This window comes from Astatotilapia calliptera, chromosome 4 (genome assembly GCF_964374335.1).
Source record: "Astatotilapia calliptera chromosome 4, fAstCal68.1, whole genome shotgun sequence".
Classification (NCBI taxonomy): Eukaryota; Metazoa; Chordata; class Actinopteri; order Cichliformes; family Cichlidae; genus Astatotilapia; species Astatotilapia calliptera.
This window is the reverse complement of record NC_137425.1, coordinates 8,226,715-8,239,934: the sequence shown is the minus strand read 5'-3', so window position 1 is coordinate 8,239,934 and position 13,220 is coordinate 8,226,715. Positions and strand designations below refer to the sequence as shown.

Here is a 13,220-nt window from a genome sequence, read left to right as displayed (position 1 = left end):
AAGCTAGTGTCCCGCCTCCTTTGCTTATAAGCTGCATTGTGATTGGTGACAGCAGAGTTGAAGACCACTATTGGCGGCTGGAAATGTCAGTAAAATAGTTTAAGGAGTTTGGCTGGCTGGAAAGTCTGCAATGTAGGGGATGGGTTGACTGAAAGATCCGTACTCGCGACGAAGAAGCGTTTCTCGTGTTGGGAAGAGAATATAAAGACTTACGGGGTTTTTTTCGAGCTCTTTCCCTCGTTTTTGTGGGTAAAATCTTTACGAAAGTTGCCACTGACCGTTATCGTCAGTGTGTTTTATGAGAAGGGTTACTGTTTTGGCGGAGAAACTTTCTAAATAAGTGGCATCGAGCCAGGTAAGCAAATATAAATCGACTTCTGCTTTTGGTGTAAATTTTATATTTTTAACGTAATGTTAATGCACGTCTACTTCTAATATCGATAACGCTGCTGGGGTAGACTTGCAGTACTTTATAGGTTCTTAGTTATTCACGTTGGAGAAACCCCCTCTGCTCACAGTGATATATAATTTATTAAAGTGGTAATAACGTTTTTAAGTGTGTTACAGTTCTGCTCGTTTCTTGTAAAATGTATATTACAGACGTAATATTTAAGAGTTTTTGTGTTTGTGTGCTCTGTTTTTCTCGTCTACTCTCTAACGCCTCGTTTAATAATGGGAGTACATCTGATATGCTTTAAAAAGGGAAGGTGGGCTTTAACGGGATGCCCCTTTGGACCGAGGAAAATTCAGTTCAGTTCTTTCTGTTTTCTTTAAGCTGTCACGCCCATCACCATGCCATCAGTTGGACAGCACACCCACTACCTAGCCTTATGATTCAAGGCTTGCATTCAATAAATTAGGCTTTAATTGGGGACAGTGAGTTAGCAGATTATTAACTTTTGACGAGTTTTGAATATGGACGCACATCATAATCAATCAGTATTTTTATTTATTTATTTTTGCCTAATAACACATGTAGTTGTACTATTGTTTTCATCCACTGCCAGTGAAGGTTGACATGCTTACTGTTTCTCGTTGTTGTCTCAAGGAAGTGCTTCCTGGAATATCATAGGTATGAGTTTTAATGAATGGCACTTTGCTTGGCACTGTTTGTGCCACTTACTTCCGAGCATAGGGCAGTGGACAAGCTGGGTAGACAGGTTTATTTATGATAACTAATTCTGAGTTGTGGATTTTAATTTGAGAGCTTTAGATTTAGTTTTAAAGCTCAGACATTGATAGAGGTGTGAAAAGAAAAGGAACACAAAATGTGTGAGACCTAAGCAAAATGTCTAAGTTATGCAACCAACAGATGAGTTGTTTAGACTTTATGGATTCCTTTCATCTGACATAAACAAGCTGCTTGTCTAAAGTTACTCTTGATTAAAAATAAAACACAACTATTTCTGTAACTGCACACGTATAATTCTGCAGAGATCTCACAGAAGGGCTTAGTAAATGTCAAAATAGTCCAGCCATTTCAGGAGAAACAGGATAAGTAGGTTACACAATAAACTTACAACTGTGCCTAAGGGTCATGGTTAACTTGAAATACTGTTTTATTGTTGTTGTTGTTGTTTATTGAGCTGATAAAGACTTGCCTATTCTTTGGTTTGATTCTCTCAGGGTTTTTACATGCCCAGAAATCTACACCATGGATGAATGCATCTTTTTCATATGATGTGGGAAGAGGAACATTGGTCATATGAAAAATGCAACATTTGTGGGACAGTTAATTATGTGCCTTCACTGCTTAAAATAGCAACACAATATTAGTGAGCGTTAGTGAGCATATTAGTGATTTTGTTTTTTGGGGGGTTTTACCGAAACTAGTGGCTTTCCTTGAACACTAATTTCAGTGAATGTTGGGAAATCCACTTTCTGTTGGTGTTTTAAAATGACGCTTTTGAGAAGGCACTCACCTCCATGTGTATGAATATGGAACCTATGTAGTGTTGATTTGAATAATGCTAATACCTTGACAGATGGAAATTCAGGTCCGTGTTTTAACCTGTTCAGACATGAACAGCATTATTTCGGTGCTATGCTTTGTCAGCAGGAGAAAATCTTTACATTTGGAAACAGAAAGTGAAGTTTTGTTTTTTGTCAAGTACATTTCTGTGTCAGCAGCTACCAAGCATGAAAGCTTTGTTAAACGTCTCTGCCTATATTTAAAGTCGAACTTTAGGTGTATTAGAGAACACAGTACACACATTCAGTGGAATGATGTTACTGCAACACTATCCAACATGTTATGTAAGGATTAAACAAAGGAAATGGCTTCCTTTTTGATTTATTGAATGTCTGGTTATTGTTAGTGTACAGTAGAAAATTCTTCAGGGAATGGTGTAACCTTTAGCTGAAAATGTGAGAAGGCTAGGAGAACCGCTCAAGTGGATCTGATGGAAAAGTTATAGTTACATAACCTAGATAAGAGTTATCTGATATCAGGTGATTGATTGAAAATAAATGAAACACTATTACTCAAATTGCAAAGTACAGAAAGCGCAGTGACATACCTTCGAGACAAAATTACCACCAAAGATCATTAACTCCTGTCTGCTCGGGGAGTTGACAGCTGTTCATGTTGGCCTAAATTTCTTGGTGGAGGCGTAGTGTTTCGGTGAACAGGAAGTGACTGTACTGAATAGGAAGCTTGTATGGGCCTGACATCGTTTTCAGAGAAAACTTGATATTTAGCTATTTCCCTACAGTTAATTTTTCCTGATTCTATCAGGAACTGTGGCAGTATGTATTATCAGTTTGTATTTTCATAGAATTTTTGGAGAATTTATGTTGTCTCACTCATATTTTTTATGTAGGCCAAAGGAGGTGAGTGTCAAGATGGCCCAGTGGAACCAGTTACAGCAGCTGGAGACCAGGTACCTGGAGCAACTCTACCACTTGTACAGTGACAGCTTCCCCATGGAGTTACGACAGTTTCTTGCGCCTTGGATTGAGAGTCAGGACTGGTAAGAAATAATTGTATTCTTTCACTTATTGTTGCATGTGTGTTGTTGCTGCCTGTGTTTGAGTAATTTCTGTAACTGTGAGACATCTGCTGCTGCCTATCTTGGCCAGGTCTCCCTTGAAAAAGAGGTTTTTAATCTCAATGGGATCTTCCTGGTTAAATAAAGGTTAATAAATAAATAAAAATTAAATTTCTAGGCTCTGTTGTGAAATTACATTTTAATTCATGTAATTTTCTCTCCCTTTGGATTGGGAGATGGCCACTCATTATGATTTCCAAAATGTTTTTTGGCTTTAAAAATGTTTTTATTTATTCATTATCACCCTCTTCTTTCCTTATAACACCACCACAGGAATCGGGGCACTCTGATATAATGTGTCAGTATGCTTGTTAACCCGAGTACTCATTCTTGTGGCAAATGGGGATGAGTTTGACCTAAATGTATGAGGAAAAATTAGAAATGAGCACATACTGATCACTTTACCTGTCGTTTACAAGGGCTTACGCTGCCAATAAGGAGTCACATGCTACACTGGTGTTCCACAACCTCTTGGGAGAAATAGATCAGCAGTACAGCCGTTTCCTGCAGGAGAACAACGTGCTCTACCAGCATAACCTCCGCAGGATTAAACAGCATCTGCAGAGCAAGTACTTGGAGAAACCGATGGATATTGCTCGCATTGTTGCCCGCTGTTTGTGGGAAGAACAGAGGCTGCTGCAGACTGCCACCTCTGCTACACAGGTTCATACAGCAATATTGACCTAGCTTCAGACTTTATGGTGTATATAGTTAGTACAATGGCTCTACGTAGTATATCTTTTATTCTCTTGCAGGATGGCCAGGCAGCCCATCCCACTGGAACAGTAGTGACAGAGAAGCAGCAGATACTGGAGCACAATCTTCAAGACATCAGGAAGCGGGTCCAGGTTAGTTCTCATTAAAGAGTCACTTACTGCATATTTACGTAATTGGTCTTTCTTGGCATAAATGTATGTACATTATCACCCATTTCTCCACAGGATATGGAACAGAAGATGAAAATGCTTGAAAACTTGCAAGATGACTTTGATTTCAATTACAAGACCCTAAAAAGCCAAGGAGGTATAATTACCTTATTATGTTTTTGATGTAATTTTCTTAGCTGTGTTGCCTGTATTAACAGCTAAAAGTTAATTTAACGGTGACCTGTTCACCTTCTTCCCAGAGTTGTCCCAGGATCTAAATGGAAATAGCCAGGCAGCTGCAACGAGGCAGAAGATGGCCCAGCTCGAGCAGATGCTGAGCGCCCTGGATCAGCTCAGGAGGGTGGGTTTTTAAACTTTATTGATTTTAAGCATGTGTTATGTCAAGTGCTTTAGGTAACATCTATAAAACAAGGATATTCGAAACACATTATAATGCCTTATAAAGGGAAACCTTTGTATTTGTACATTTCAGGGCGTGCAAAAATGTATAAAGAGGCATTTTAGGAAGTAATTAGATCGAAATGAAACAACACCTCTGGACTTAAGCTGGCACACCCAGTTTAAGTTTGCTGGCTAGCACAAAAAGCAATAGATGTGGCATTGCATCTGTGAAACCAAATGTCCCTTAGTTGTGCATGCTGCACATATGTTGACCATTAAATTTTGCCAGACAGCAGTGTACTGAACAAGCAACTACTGCTAGTTACATTCATCAATGGCGAAAATAGAAATTTGGCTAAAAATTATAAATGCAAGATTGATAAATCAGAATCAGAATACTTTATTGATCCCTGGGGGAAATTATTTTTTGTTACAGTGCTCCATTTTAAACCAACATTAAGACAAGACAGACAATACGCTAACTAAGAATAGTACAATATATACATATATATACATACATACATACATACATACATACATACATACATACATACATACATAAGTCACTTATAAATAAATAGTTGGAAACATCTAAATGTTTAGCTGAATGATAGTAAAGAATAATCTTGGTCTTAAACCTGAATATTAACACAGCCATTGTTTGAATCTTTAACAGTGGTACAAAGTTTGGACCACAGATGGATTATAACTCTTTATGTCAATGTTTAATGTGTGCTGTGTTTGCTTTGTTATAGCAAATTGTTACGGAGATGGGAGGCTTGTTGACTGCCATGGACTATGTACAGAAGAACCTGACAGATGAAGAACTGGCTGACTGGAAGAGGAGACAGCAGATTGCTTGTATTGGAGGCCCTCCAAACATCTGTCTCGATCGCCTTGAAACTTGGTAAACTTGGAAACTGGTGCAGAGATTAATCATTGACTGTCTATTATTAGATATGTTCACAGTAGGTTTCACATCATAAATTAATGATTCTGGCCAAGTGACTGTGGACTTTGGTCTCTGCTCTTCTTACTCCCTTCATATAGACAAGTGTCTGATTTGCAATTTGTATTATTACTTTAATCAGGATTACATCCTTGGCTGAGTCCCAGCTCCAAATTCGTCAGCAAATCAAGAAGCTGGAAGAGCTCCAACAGAAGGTGTCCTACAAAGGAGACCCCATCATTCAGCACCGGCCCGCACTTGAGGAGAAAATTGTGGACTTGTTCAGAAACCTAATGAAGAGGTACATTTGATGTTTATCTACTTAGATTTTTGTCTTAACTTGATCTGCATGGATTTAAGTTATTGACTTGTTTAAGGCTTCCCATAGTCTCTCACAGTTTTTATATTGTAAATGTGAAATTTCAGAAACATTTAAAATTACTACTTAGGGAACTTATACCTTTAACACTGCTCATCATGTATTGATGTGATGCTTTTGTGTCATAGTGCTTTTGTGGTTGAAAGACAGCCTTGCATGCCCATGCATCCGGACAGACCTCTGGTTATCAAAACAGGCGTGCAGTTCACAAATAAAGTCAGGTGAGAATCAGGATTACAACACCGGATTGTACATTTTTATACTTGGGATTATACATTTTATTGCAACATTTTTTGTGTCCTGTATAACGGGAAGTGGAACAGTCATTTTAATGAGTGGATGAATTTGTTCTGTCTTGTCTCTTTTCTCAAAATTTTAAAGGTTACTGGTAAAGTTTCCTGAGCTCAATTACCAGCTGAAAATTAAAGTTTGCATTGATAAGTGAGTTTATTTATATATTTTTACCATCCAACATTTCTGTTAAGTTTTGATCACTTGGATAGAAAGACAAAGCAAATGTACTGCTTTACTCATTGCATCTCTATTTTTCAGGGAATCTGGTGATGTGGCTGCAATTCGAGGGTAAGACTTTAAAAACAAACTTTCAAACCTCAGAGCTTTTAATGTGTAGTATTTTAGAAAAGGTTCTTACTTTGTGCTCTACTATGATTTTACTAGATCACGAAAGTTTAACATCCTCGGTACTAACACAAAAGTTATGAACATGGAGGAGTCCAACAATGGTAGCCTGTCAGCAGAGTTTAAACACTTGGTGAGTCAAACGTTTTACCGGTTGAAAGCTATGAAGTAATCTGATAAAGGCCTTCTGCGGAGCACTGACTTCCTGTTTGTTGCAGACCCTGCGAGAACAAAGGTGTGGTAATGGTGGACGGACCAATAGCGACGTAAGTCCTATTTCTTGTTGGACTTGTGTAATGTAGTGAACAAACCGCTCGTTACAGAATCTTAACTGTATTTAGCATGTGAAAAATTCTGCTTTAACCTGTAATTAACAGGCCTCTTTATCTCGTATACATATAGTTTTATAAAGAGATTTAAGTAGGTTGTTTTTTGTTTTCTAGGCCTCTCTGATTGTCACTGAGGAACTGCATCTTATCACGTTTGAAACAGAGGTCTATCACCAGGGCCTGAAGATAGATCTGGAGGTGAGTACTGCCACTGTGTGTCATGAAATGGAGCATATTTCTGCTTTCGTTATTAACCCAAGCAACACTAATAATCCGCAAAATTCGAAACACTCCCGAAGCACAATGCAGTTTCGTTATATGACACCCAATACAAAGTTAGTCACCAGACAAGTTAGTCATTTATGAAGTCGTCCGCCTCCAGTCACCTTCATCAACACTGCTTCTACAGGGACTGATTCTGAAAACACAAAATTTCTTCTGTTTGCCCTTTTTTTGACCTGCCCACAGTTAATGGCAGGGTCACTGGCACTGAAGATTTACGCTGATGCAAATGGTGATTTGTTAGAGAATCATAATATTTGAATTTGCAGCTCCTTTAGTAATGCGTTAATCCTAATTTAAAATTAAATTAACTTTTAAGTCTATTTTTTTTTTTAATAGCTAATAAAATATATGACAAACAATATCATCTATAAATAACATTTGGATGATGGATGTTGTTTTTTTTGTTACACACACCATGTTTTTGCAGACCCATTCCCTGCCTGTGGTAGTTATATCAAACATCTGCCAGATGCCAAATGCCTGGGCTTCAATCCTGTGGTACAACATGCTCACTAACCACCCAAAGGTAAGACAGCACCCTCTGGTGGAAAGGGACTAAACTCTGCATGAGGTGGATCTTAACTCAATGGAGTTGAAGATCTGTTTGAGTAGAAAGTAGGAAATGTGTATGTTTTCATAACATTTTGCCTTGGTGGTTCTTTGCACAGAACGTGAACTTCTTCACCAAACCTCCAGTGGGGACATGGGACCAGGTGGCTGAGGTGTTGAGCTGGCAGTTCTCTTCCACCACCAAGAGAGGCCTGACCATTGAACAGCTCACCACATTGGCTGAGAAATTACTAGGTTTGATGACAAGCCCTAAAATATCAAAGTCTTTTTAGTTTTTCACGATTCTTTATGAATCTGATTTAATTCTTTAATTATCTATATAGGACCATGTGTCAACTACTCTGGATGCCAAATCACCTGGGCCAAGTTCTGCAAGGTACTACAACAAATGGCACTAAATTGTTCAGCGTTATTGTTAGTGATATTTTATTGTTTTGTATGAGTTTTTTTTTTCTTTCTTCCACTTCACAGGAAAACATGGCAGGCAAAGGCTTCTCCTTCTGGGTGTGGCTTGACAACATTATTGACCTGGTGAAAAAGTACATTCTTGCACTGTGGAATGAAGGGTGAGAGGTCATGCTTTGTTTACAGTCAAGCCTTTTACCTTCCTTTCATATTAGAAAATTTCTTGACATGGAAGAGACTTTCTTTTAGCCGTAAAGCCTGAACCATGAAATAATTGCCAGAAAATTCAAAATGTTTGATACTGGAGTGTATCATTTAACCTTATGACACATTTAAACAAAAATATTAATTATAAATTAGTGCATACATGTTTTAATTGGTATCTTTTTTTAATATAGCTGGTGTTTTTGTGCAATTTATTTAGGTTTTTCTGACAAAAAGAAATCTGAAAAACTCATGTTTTAAATATTACAAACTTGGTGTTACAGGGTTAAGAGTATTTTCATTTCTTCATATGTCTACAGGTATATCATGGGTTTTATCAGTAAGGAGAGAGAGAGAGCTATTCTGAGTCCAAAACCTCCCGGTACCTTTCTGCTGCGCTTCAGCGAGAGCAGCAAGGAGGGGGGCATCACCTTTACATGGGTAGAGAAAGACATCAGTGGTGAGTATTTCAGAACTTCATGCTGTTTTGATGATCTTTTTTTTTTTTCATGTGCTCTTTTTGTTGTGATGTTGAACTTTTTTGTGTTTATATAGGAAAGACCCAGATCCAGTCAGTGGAGCCTTACACCAAGCAGCAGCTCAACAGCATGTCGTTTGCTGACATCATCATGGGCTACAAGATTATGGATGCCACCAATATCCTGGTTTCACCTCTTGTCTACCTATATCCTGAGATTCCCAAAGAGGAAGCCTTTGGGAAATACTGCAGGCCAGAAGCAGCTCCTGAAGCCGAGATGGGAGGAGACTCAACAAGCAGTAAGTTACTGCCTTGTTCTTCATAGTCTTTATTTAGTTAAAAAGAAACTCAAACATATTGCTCAGTATGTTTATAACAGCATTGCAAGTGTTTTTTAGGTTTTTTTTTTATTTGTTTTGTTTTTAATAGTACTCATTATTTTCTCCAATTTTTTTCCCTAACAGCTATTCAGCCTTATTTGAAGACAAAGTTCATCTGCGTTACCCCGTAAGTATCTTCCACTCCCTTCTTCCGTATCTCAGAATGATAATATTTACAGGATGGTCGCATGCCAAACAGTGGCCAACGCTTATATTAGTTCTTTGTACTTCCTGTTGATGTTTTCTTTTGTGAAGACTGAGTGTTCCTGATTAAGACACAGATTCAGACTGTTTCATGTGGCAAATGTTAATCAAATGTTCAGGAAAAAAAAACAACATAGAGGTTTTAACTCTCAGTGTGAGAAGGAGGAAGGAGGAATCATAATGTTCAGGAAAAGGGTTGTGAACCCAGGTATTAGATTCTGTAGGGAACTGGCTTAGACTGACTTTGTACATGGGCCATCTGGCTGTGTATTCACTGAGCACATGTGAAAGTAATTTATTTTCATTTTCGACATGCGAATAGCCATGTCTCACTCTTTCTGTACGCCATCATCTGACTCACTGGCCATTTCCAAATATTTAGTATGGATTTTTCTCTTATCATATATAGGGATGGGTACCAAAATATGGTATTAAATGGGCACCAGTGCTGAGCGTAAAGTATCAACAACCTGTAATGTTGTCAGTTCTTCTCTCTGGAGAGATTATCATGTGTTGTAGTCCCAAGCGAGAAGAGAGCTCTCTTCCTTGGAATCTATAAATGAAGGGCAGGGGAAGCCCCAGAACTGTGCACACACACCCACAGATAGAGTATTAGTGATGGGGGTGGGAAATGTAAGCATTCGTTTTCACTAGAAATGATATGGAAAGTGCTCATTACCGTAAGTACAAGAAAGCAGATATGCCAATACATCAGCAGCAAAGAGCTCACATATAGAGTTCATTATAACTCAGTATAGAATAATGGAGAAGTTGTAAAAAGGAACCACAACCCAGCTAACTGTGTAATCGTAGATTTGTTTATTAATATTAATCTCAAATGGTTAGGGTTTAGAGCATTCGCTTCAAAGAGGTGTTCACTGTACTGATAACAGTGGGGCAAAATCTAAACAATACCCATCCCTAATCACAACTGATGTTGCTGTTTATTAGACCATATTTAGACCTCAAAATATACATTAAAGTCTTAAGGATGAACGAAAGGAAGCACAAAGAAGCATTTTAAACTTCTAAATTTGTAATTCTACCAGTTAGCAGGGAAACAACATGAACGGAATTCCCATTTTAGAATTTTTGGTATTCACGATTAATATTTATTGACGATCATCAAATCTTTCCTGAATGTCTGAGATGAGCACAAATGAGAAAGGCAGAGGAGTTGGACGTTAGCTGCAGGTGAGTTTTATAGAGTGAGGTTGACTGACACGAGGGGAATGTAGAAACGGGTCATCCGCCTTGTATTAGTAGGTTTGATGGTGAGGTTTGCTCAGTGAGATCCTGACCTGTCTCCGTAGGTGTCCCTCCGTCTTCATGGACTTGCCGGACAGTGAACTGCTTGGGAACGGATTCCCAGGGTAGGCCACTCGGGGGGAGTTGGCATGTAGGGCTGTGTGTGCATTTTGTCACTTTGTGTGTTTGATGGGTAGTAATTTCACCTACATAATTCCTATTTTTGAGTCCAACATACAGACATTGTTCCTAGTTCTAATACAAAAGTAGCTCCCTGCCTTTCATTAGTCTTTCACTTATTTCACCCCATACTCTTGTTTCCTGCAGGCATTTCTTTATCATTCCTCATCCACATTATTTTGTGGGGCTTAAACGGTCCGAATTAGATGTCATAATAGTTTGAGTGACAAGTGATTCAAATAATATAAAAAGGTAAAACATTCAAAATCAGTTCCATGATAAAATGGACACGGCTGAAGTGAGTTTGGTGGGAGAAAAAAGACAAAAAGGGGACTTTGTTTTTTGTGAAGCCTTAACAAAAGACTCTGGCCTGTTCGATCCACTTGATCCTTAGTTGTCATTAACATCCGTTCAGTTTGCCTTCTGTTCAGTTGAGCACAGTACTGCCTGATTTAAAGCAAAAAAAAAAAATGCATTTAATGACCTATGCTGTTTATATACATTTAAAAACAAAATCCCTTGCCCTGCTCTTTTGCAGTGATTGTGTGCACAGGCAATGCTAAATCATCTGCCAGAGTGAGATGAGACAGGAGTGACTTATTTACTCAATAACCAATCTTTTGTTTATCAAAGCAGAATCACAGCTCCTTTTTTTAACTTCTGATAGCTGCATCACATTTCCTCATCACTTTTCTTACCACAGATAGTATTTCATATTTGATTTGTGTAGCCATCGCCAGGCATAGTACTTAATATTATGCTCTTTACTCTGTTTGTTTTTCACAGCACAAACTCTGGAAACACCAGTGACCTGTTCCCCATGTCACCCCGGACCCTTGACTCCCTGATGCACAACGAAGCAGAAGCTACTCCAGGGCATATGGGTGAGTCTACTTACATGTACTACAAACACACACATTTGTATTTGTACATTTCCAGGGCTTTACCTCCTCCCCCAAACACTTATTTATCTTTACAACCATGTGTCAGACCCTTTGAAAGGACTTGCCAAAATGTCTTTATGTTCAAAAGATGTTCTTACTATAAGACCTAATCGTTAAGCATAAATGTACTTCATTCGGCTGAAATATTAATTGCTTTATTCTTGTTTATTTATTTAATCTGCAGATTCACTCACTTTGGAAATGGATGTAGCATCGCCTATGTGAAAAGAGTCATCGAGTACTTCAGCCACTTCCTTCTTTGTTGGGTTTCATATTATGTTAGAGAATTTCTTGATTCATTTTTCTCTCCACACATAGTGTGCCTGTACAGTTTGTTTCTTTTTCTATGTAAAAAAATTTCTCACTTTCACACAATAGGGAAGGCAGTTGGTCTTGGAAGGTTTTCTTTTGAAACAGAATTGGCACTTACTCTTTTTTTTAATGGTTCTCCTTATAATTAATAGATCTTTTTTCTTTTTTTTTCAAGTACATTAAACATTTAAGCACGAGTTATAGGTTGTTTACTTTTAGAAAAATTATGAATAATGTCTTCTTTTATTTGAATGACAAAATGTAATGAGAGTAATTGTTGTATAAGCTAGGCTTTTTCAGTGTCCCTGCCAAACACAGCATGGTGTCGTTGTTTCACCCTATCTTGATTGTATAAAACGGTTTCTCTTTCATTATGCTTTTTACACAAATTGGAATATTTCTTGTATTTGTTTCAGCCAATCGAGGTGTGTAAAGAGACAAGAAATTTCTGACAATTGTGAAATTATTTTCATGTAAAGTTTTTTTTCCTCCTTTAGCATTGTGAGAAGTTATGAAATGCAGTTTTTGTCAGCTCACGGTTTGAAATGTTTCGTTTTAATATTGTACAATTTAAGCCACATGTTTCTTTGTCTTGTAGTGAAGGCTCCTATTAATGGTGCCAGAAAGACTAGCACAAGCAGCAATCCCTCTGTAGACCTTCACAACATGATTTTGCTTTGTGTAACTGTGATATTTTGGTGTCAGACCACAGGGTGCAATGCGTGGTGGGGTCATTAAGTATTTGGCGTGGTATTTTTAGTGGAATAGACAACTCAAAACTGCACCTGTTATTGCCACAGTGTAAATCTGCTGTCAGTTTGGCAGTTTTATCAGCAAGAGTTACAGAACTAGAAAACGGCGTTGTGCTCAAAATGTAAATAAACCATTTTAATGAATTACTCCTCAGCCAGTAGTGTTGTTTGTGTTTGAAGGAGGAATGCCAGTAAAACAGCCTACGCTGATCTATAAATGAGTGTAAGTTGTCCACAGTTGCTTTATAGTTCATGGAAAGCTCCTTCATTTCATTAAAGCACCATCTTAATTGCATAAGACTAATTGAGGAAGCCAGTAACAATGGATGGTGTCATTACCCTATTTTTACTTTTATTTATGTTTTATATTGCGTGTGAACAATGCTTCAGACAGGTGTTTAATATCCTGGAGAAGTGCTGCAGGTATCTCTGTAGCTGATATTTTTATGCTTAACCTTCACCAACTCCTTTTTACACATCACACACCTGCCTGAACTAAAATAACACTTACACTTGAGAAGTCCACACAGTTATTGTGCCAAAAATGAAGCACTTGGCACTTTGTCCTTGCTGAAATATCAGAGGTTTTCTAAAAAAGATCATAAAGAAAGGTTGGCGCTAAAAACAGTCAAGTAATATAACCA

At 38.0% G+C, this 13,220-nt stretch overlaps 1 protein-coding gene across 2 annotated transcripts; it reads left to right on the top strand.

Annotated features, from left to right (window-relative positions):
- The first annotated feature begins 124 nt into the window (after positions 1 to 124).
- stat3 (signal transducer and activator of transcription 3 (acute-phase response factor)) lies at positions 125 to 12,730 on the top strand. Of its 2 annotated transcripts, XM_026164384.2 has the most exons (24): positions 125 to 355; positions 2,823 to 2,972; positions 3,470 to 3,713; positions 3,806 to 3,898; positions 3,992 to 4,073; positions 4,177 to 4,277; positions 5,074 to 5,225; positions 5,410 to 5,568; positions 5,775 to 5,867; positions 6,028 to 6,087; positions 6,199 to 6,228; positions 6,325 to 6,418; positions 6,504 to 6,551; positions 6,729 to 6,812; positions 7,327 to 7,425; positions 7,568 to 7,703; positions 7,793 to 7,845; positions 7,941 to 8,035; positions 8,399 to 8,538; positions 8,634 to 8,855; positions 9,021 to 9,063; positions 10,454 to 10,513; positions 11,355 to 11,452; positions 11,697 to 12,730. In XM_026164384.2, exons 2-24 carry the CDS (start codon positions 2,845 to 2,847, stop codon positions 11,735 to 11,737), a joined length of 2,355 nt encoding a protein of 784 aa, XP_026020169.1. In that variant the 5' UTR covers positions 125 to 355; positions 2,823 to 2,844; the 3' UTR covers positions 11,738 to 12,730. The 2 variants fall into 2 exon arrangements, with proteins under 2 accessions (XP_026020169.1, XP_026020170.1); XM_026164385.2 differs by lacking the exon at positions 10,454 to 10,513.
- The last annotated feature ends 490 nt before the right edge of the window (positions 12,731 to 13,220 follow it).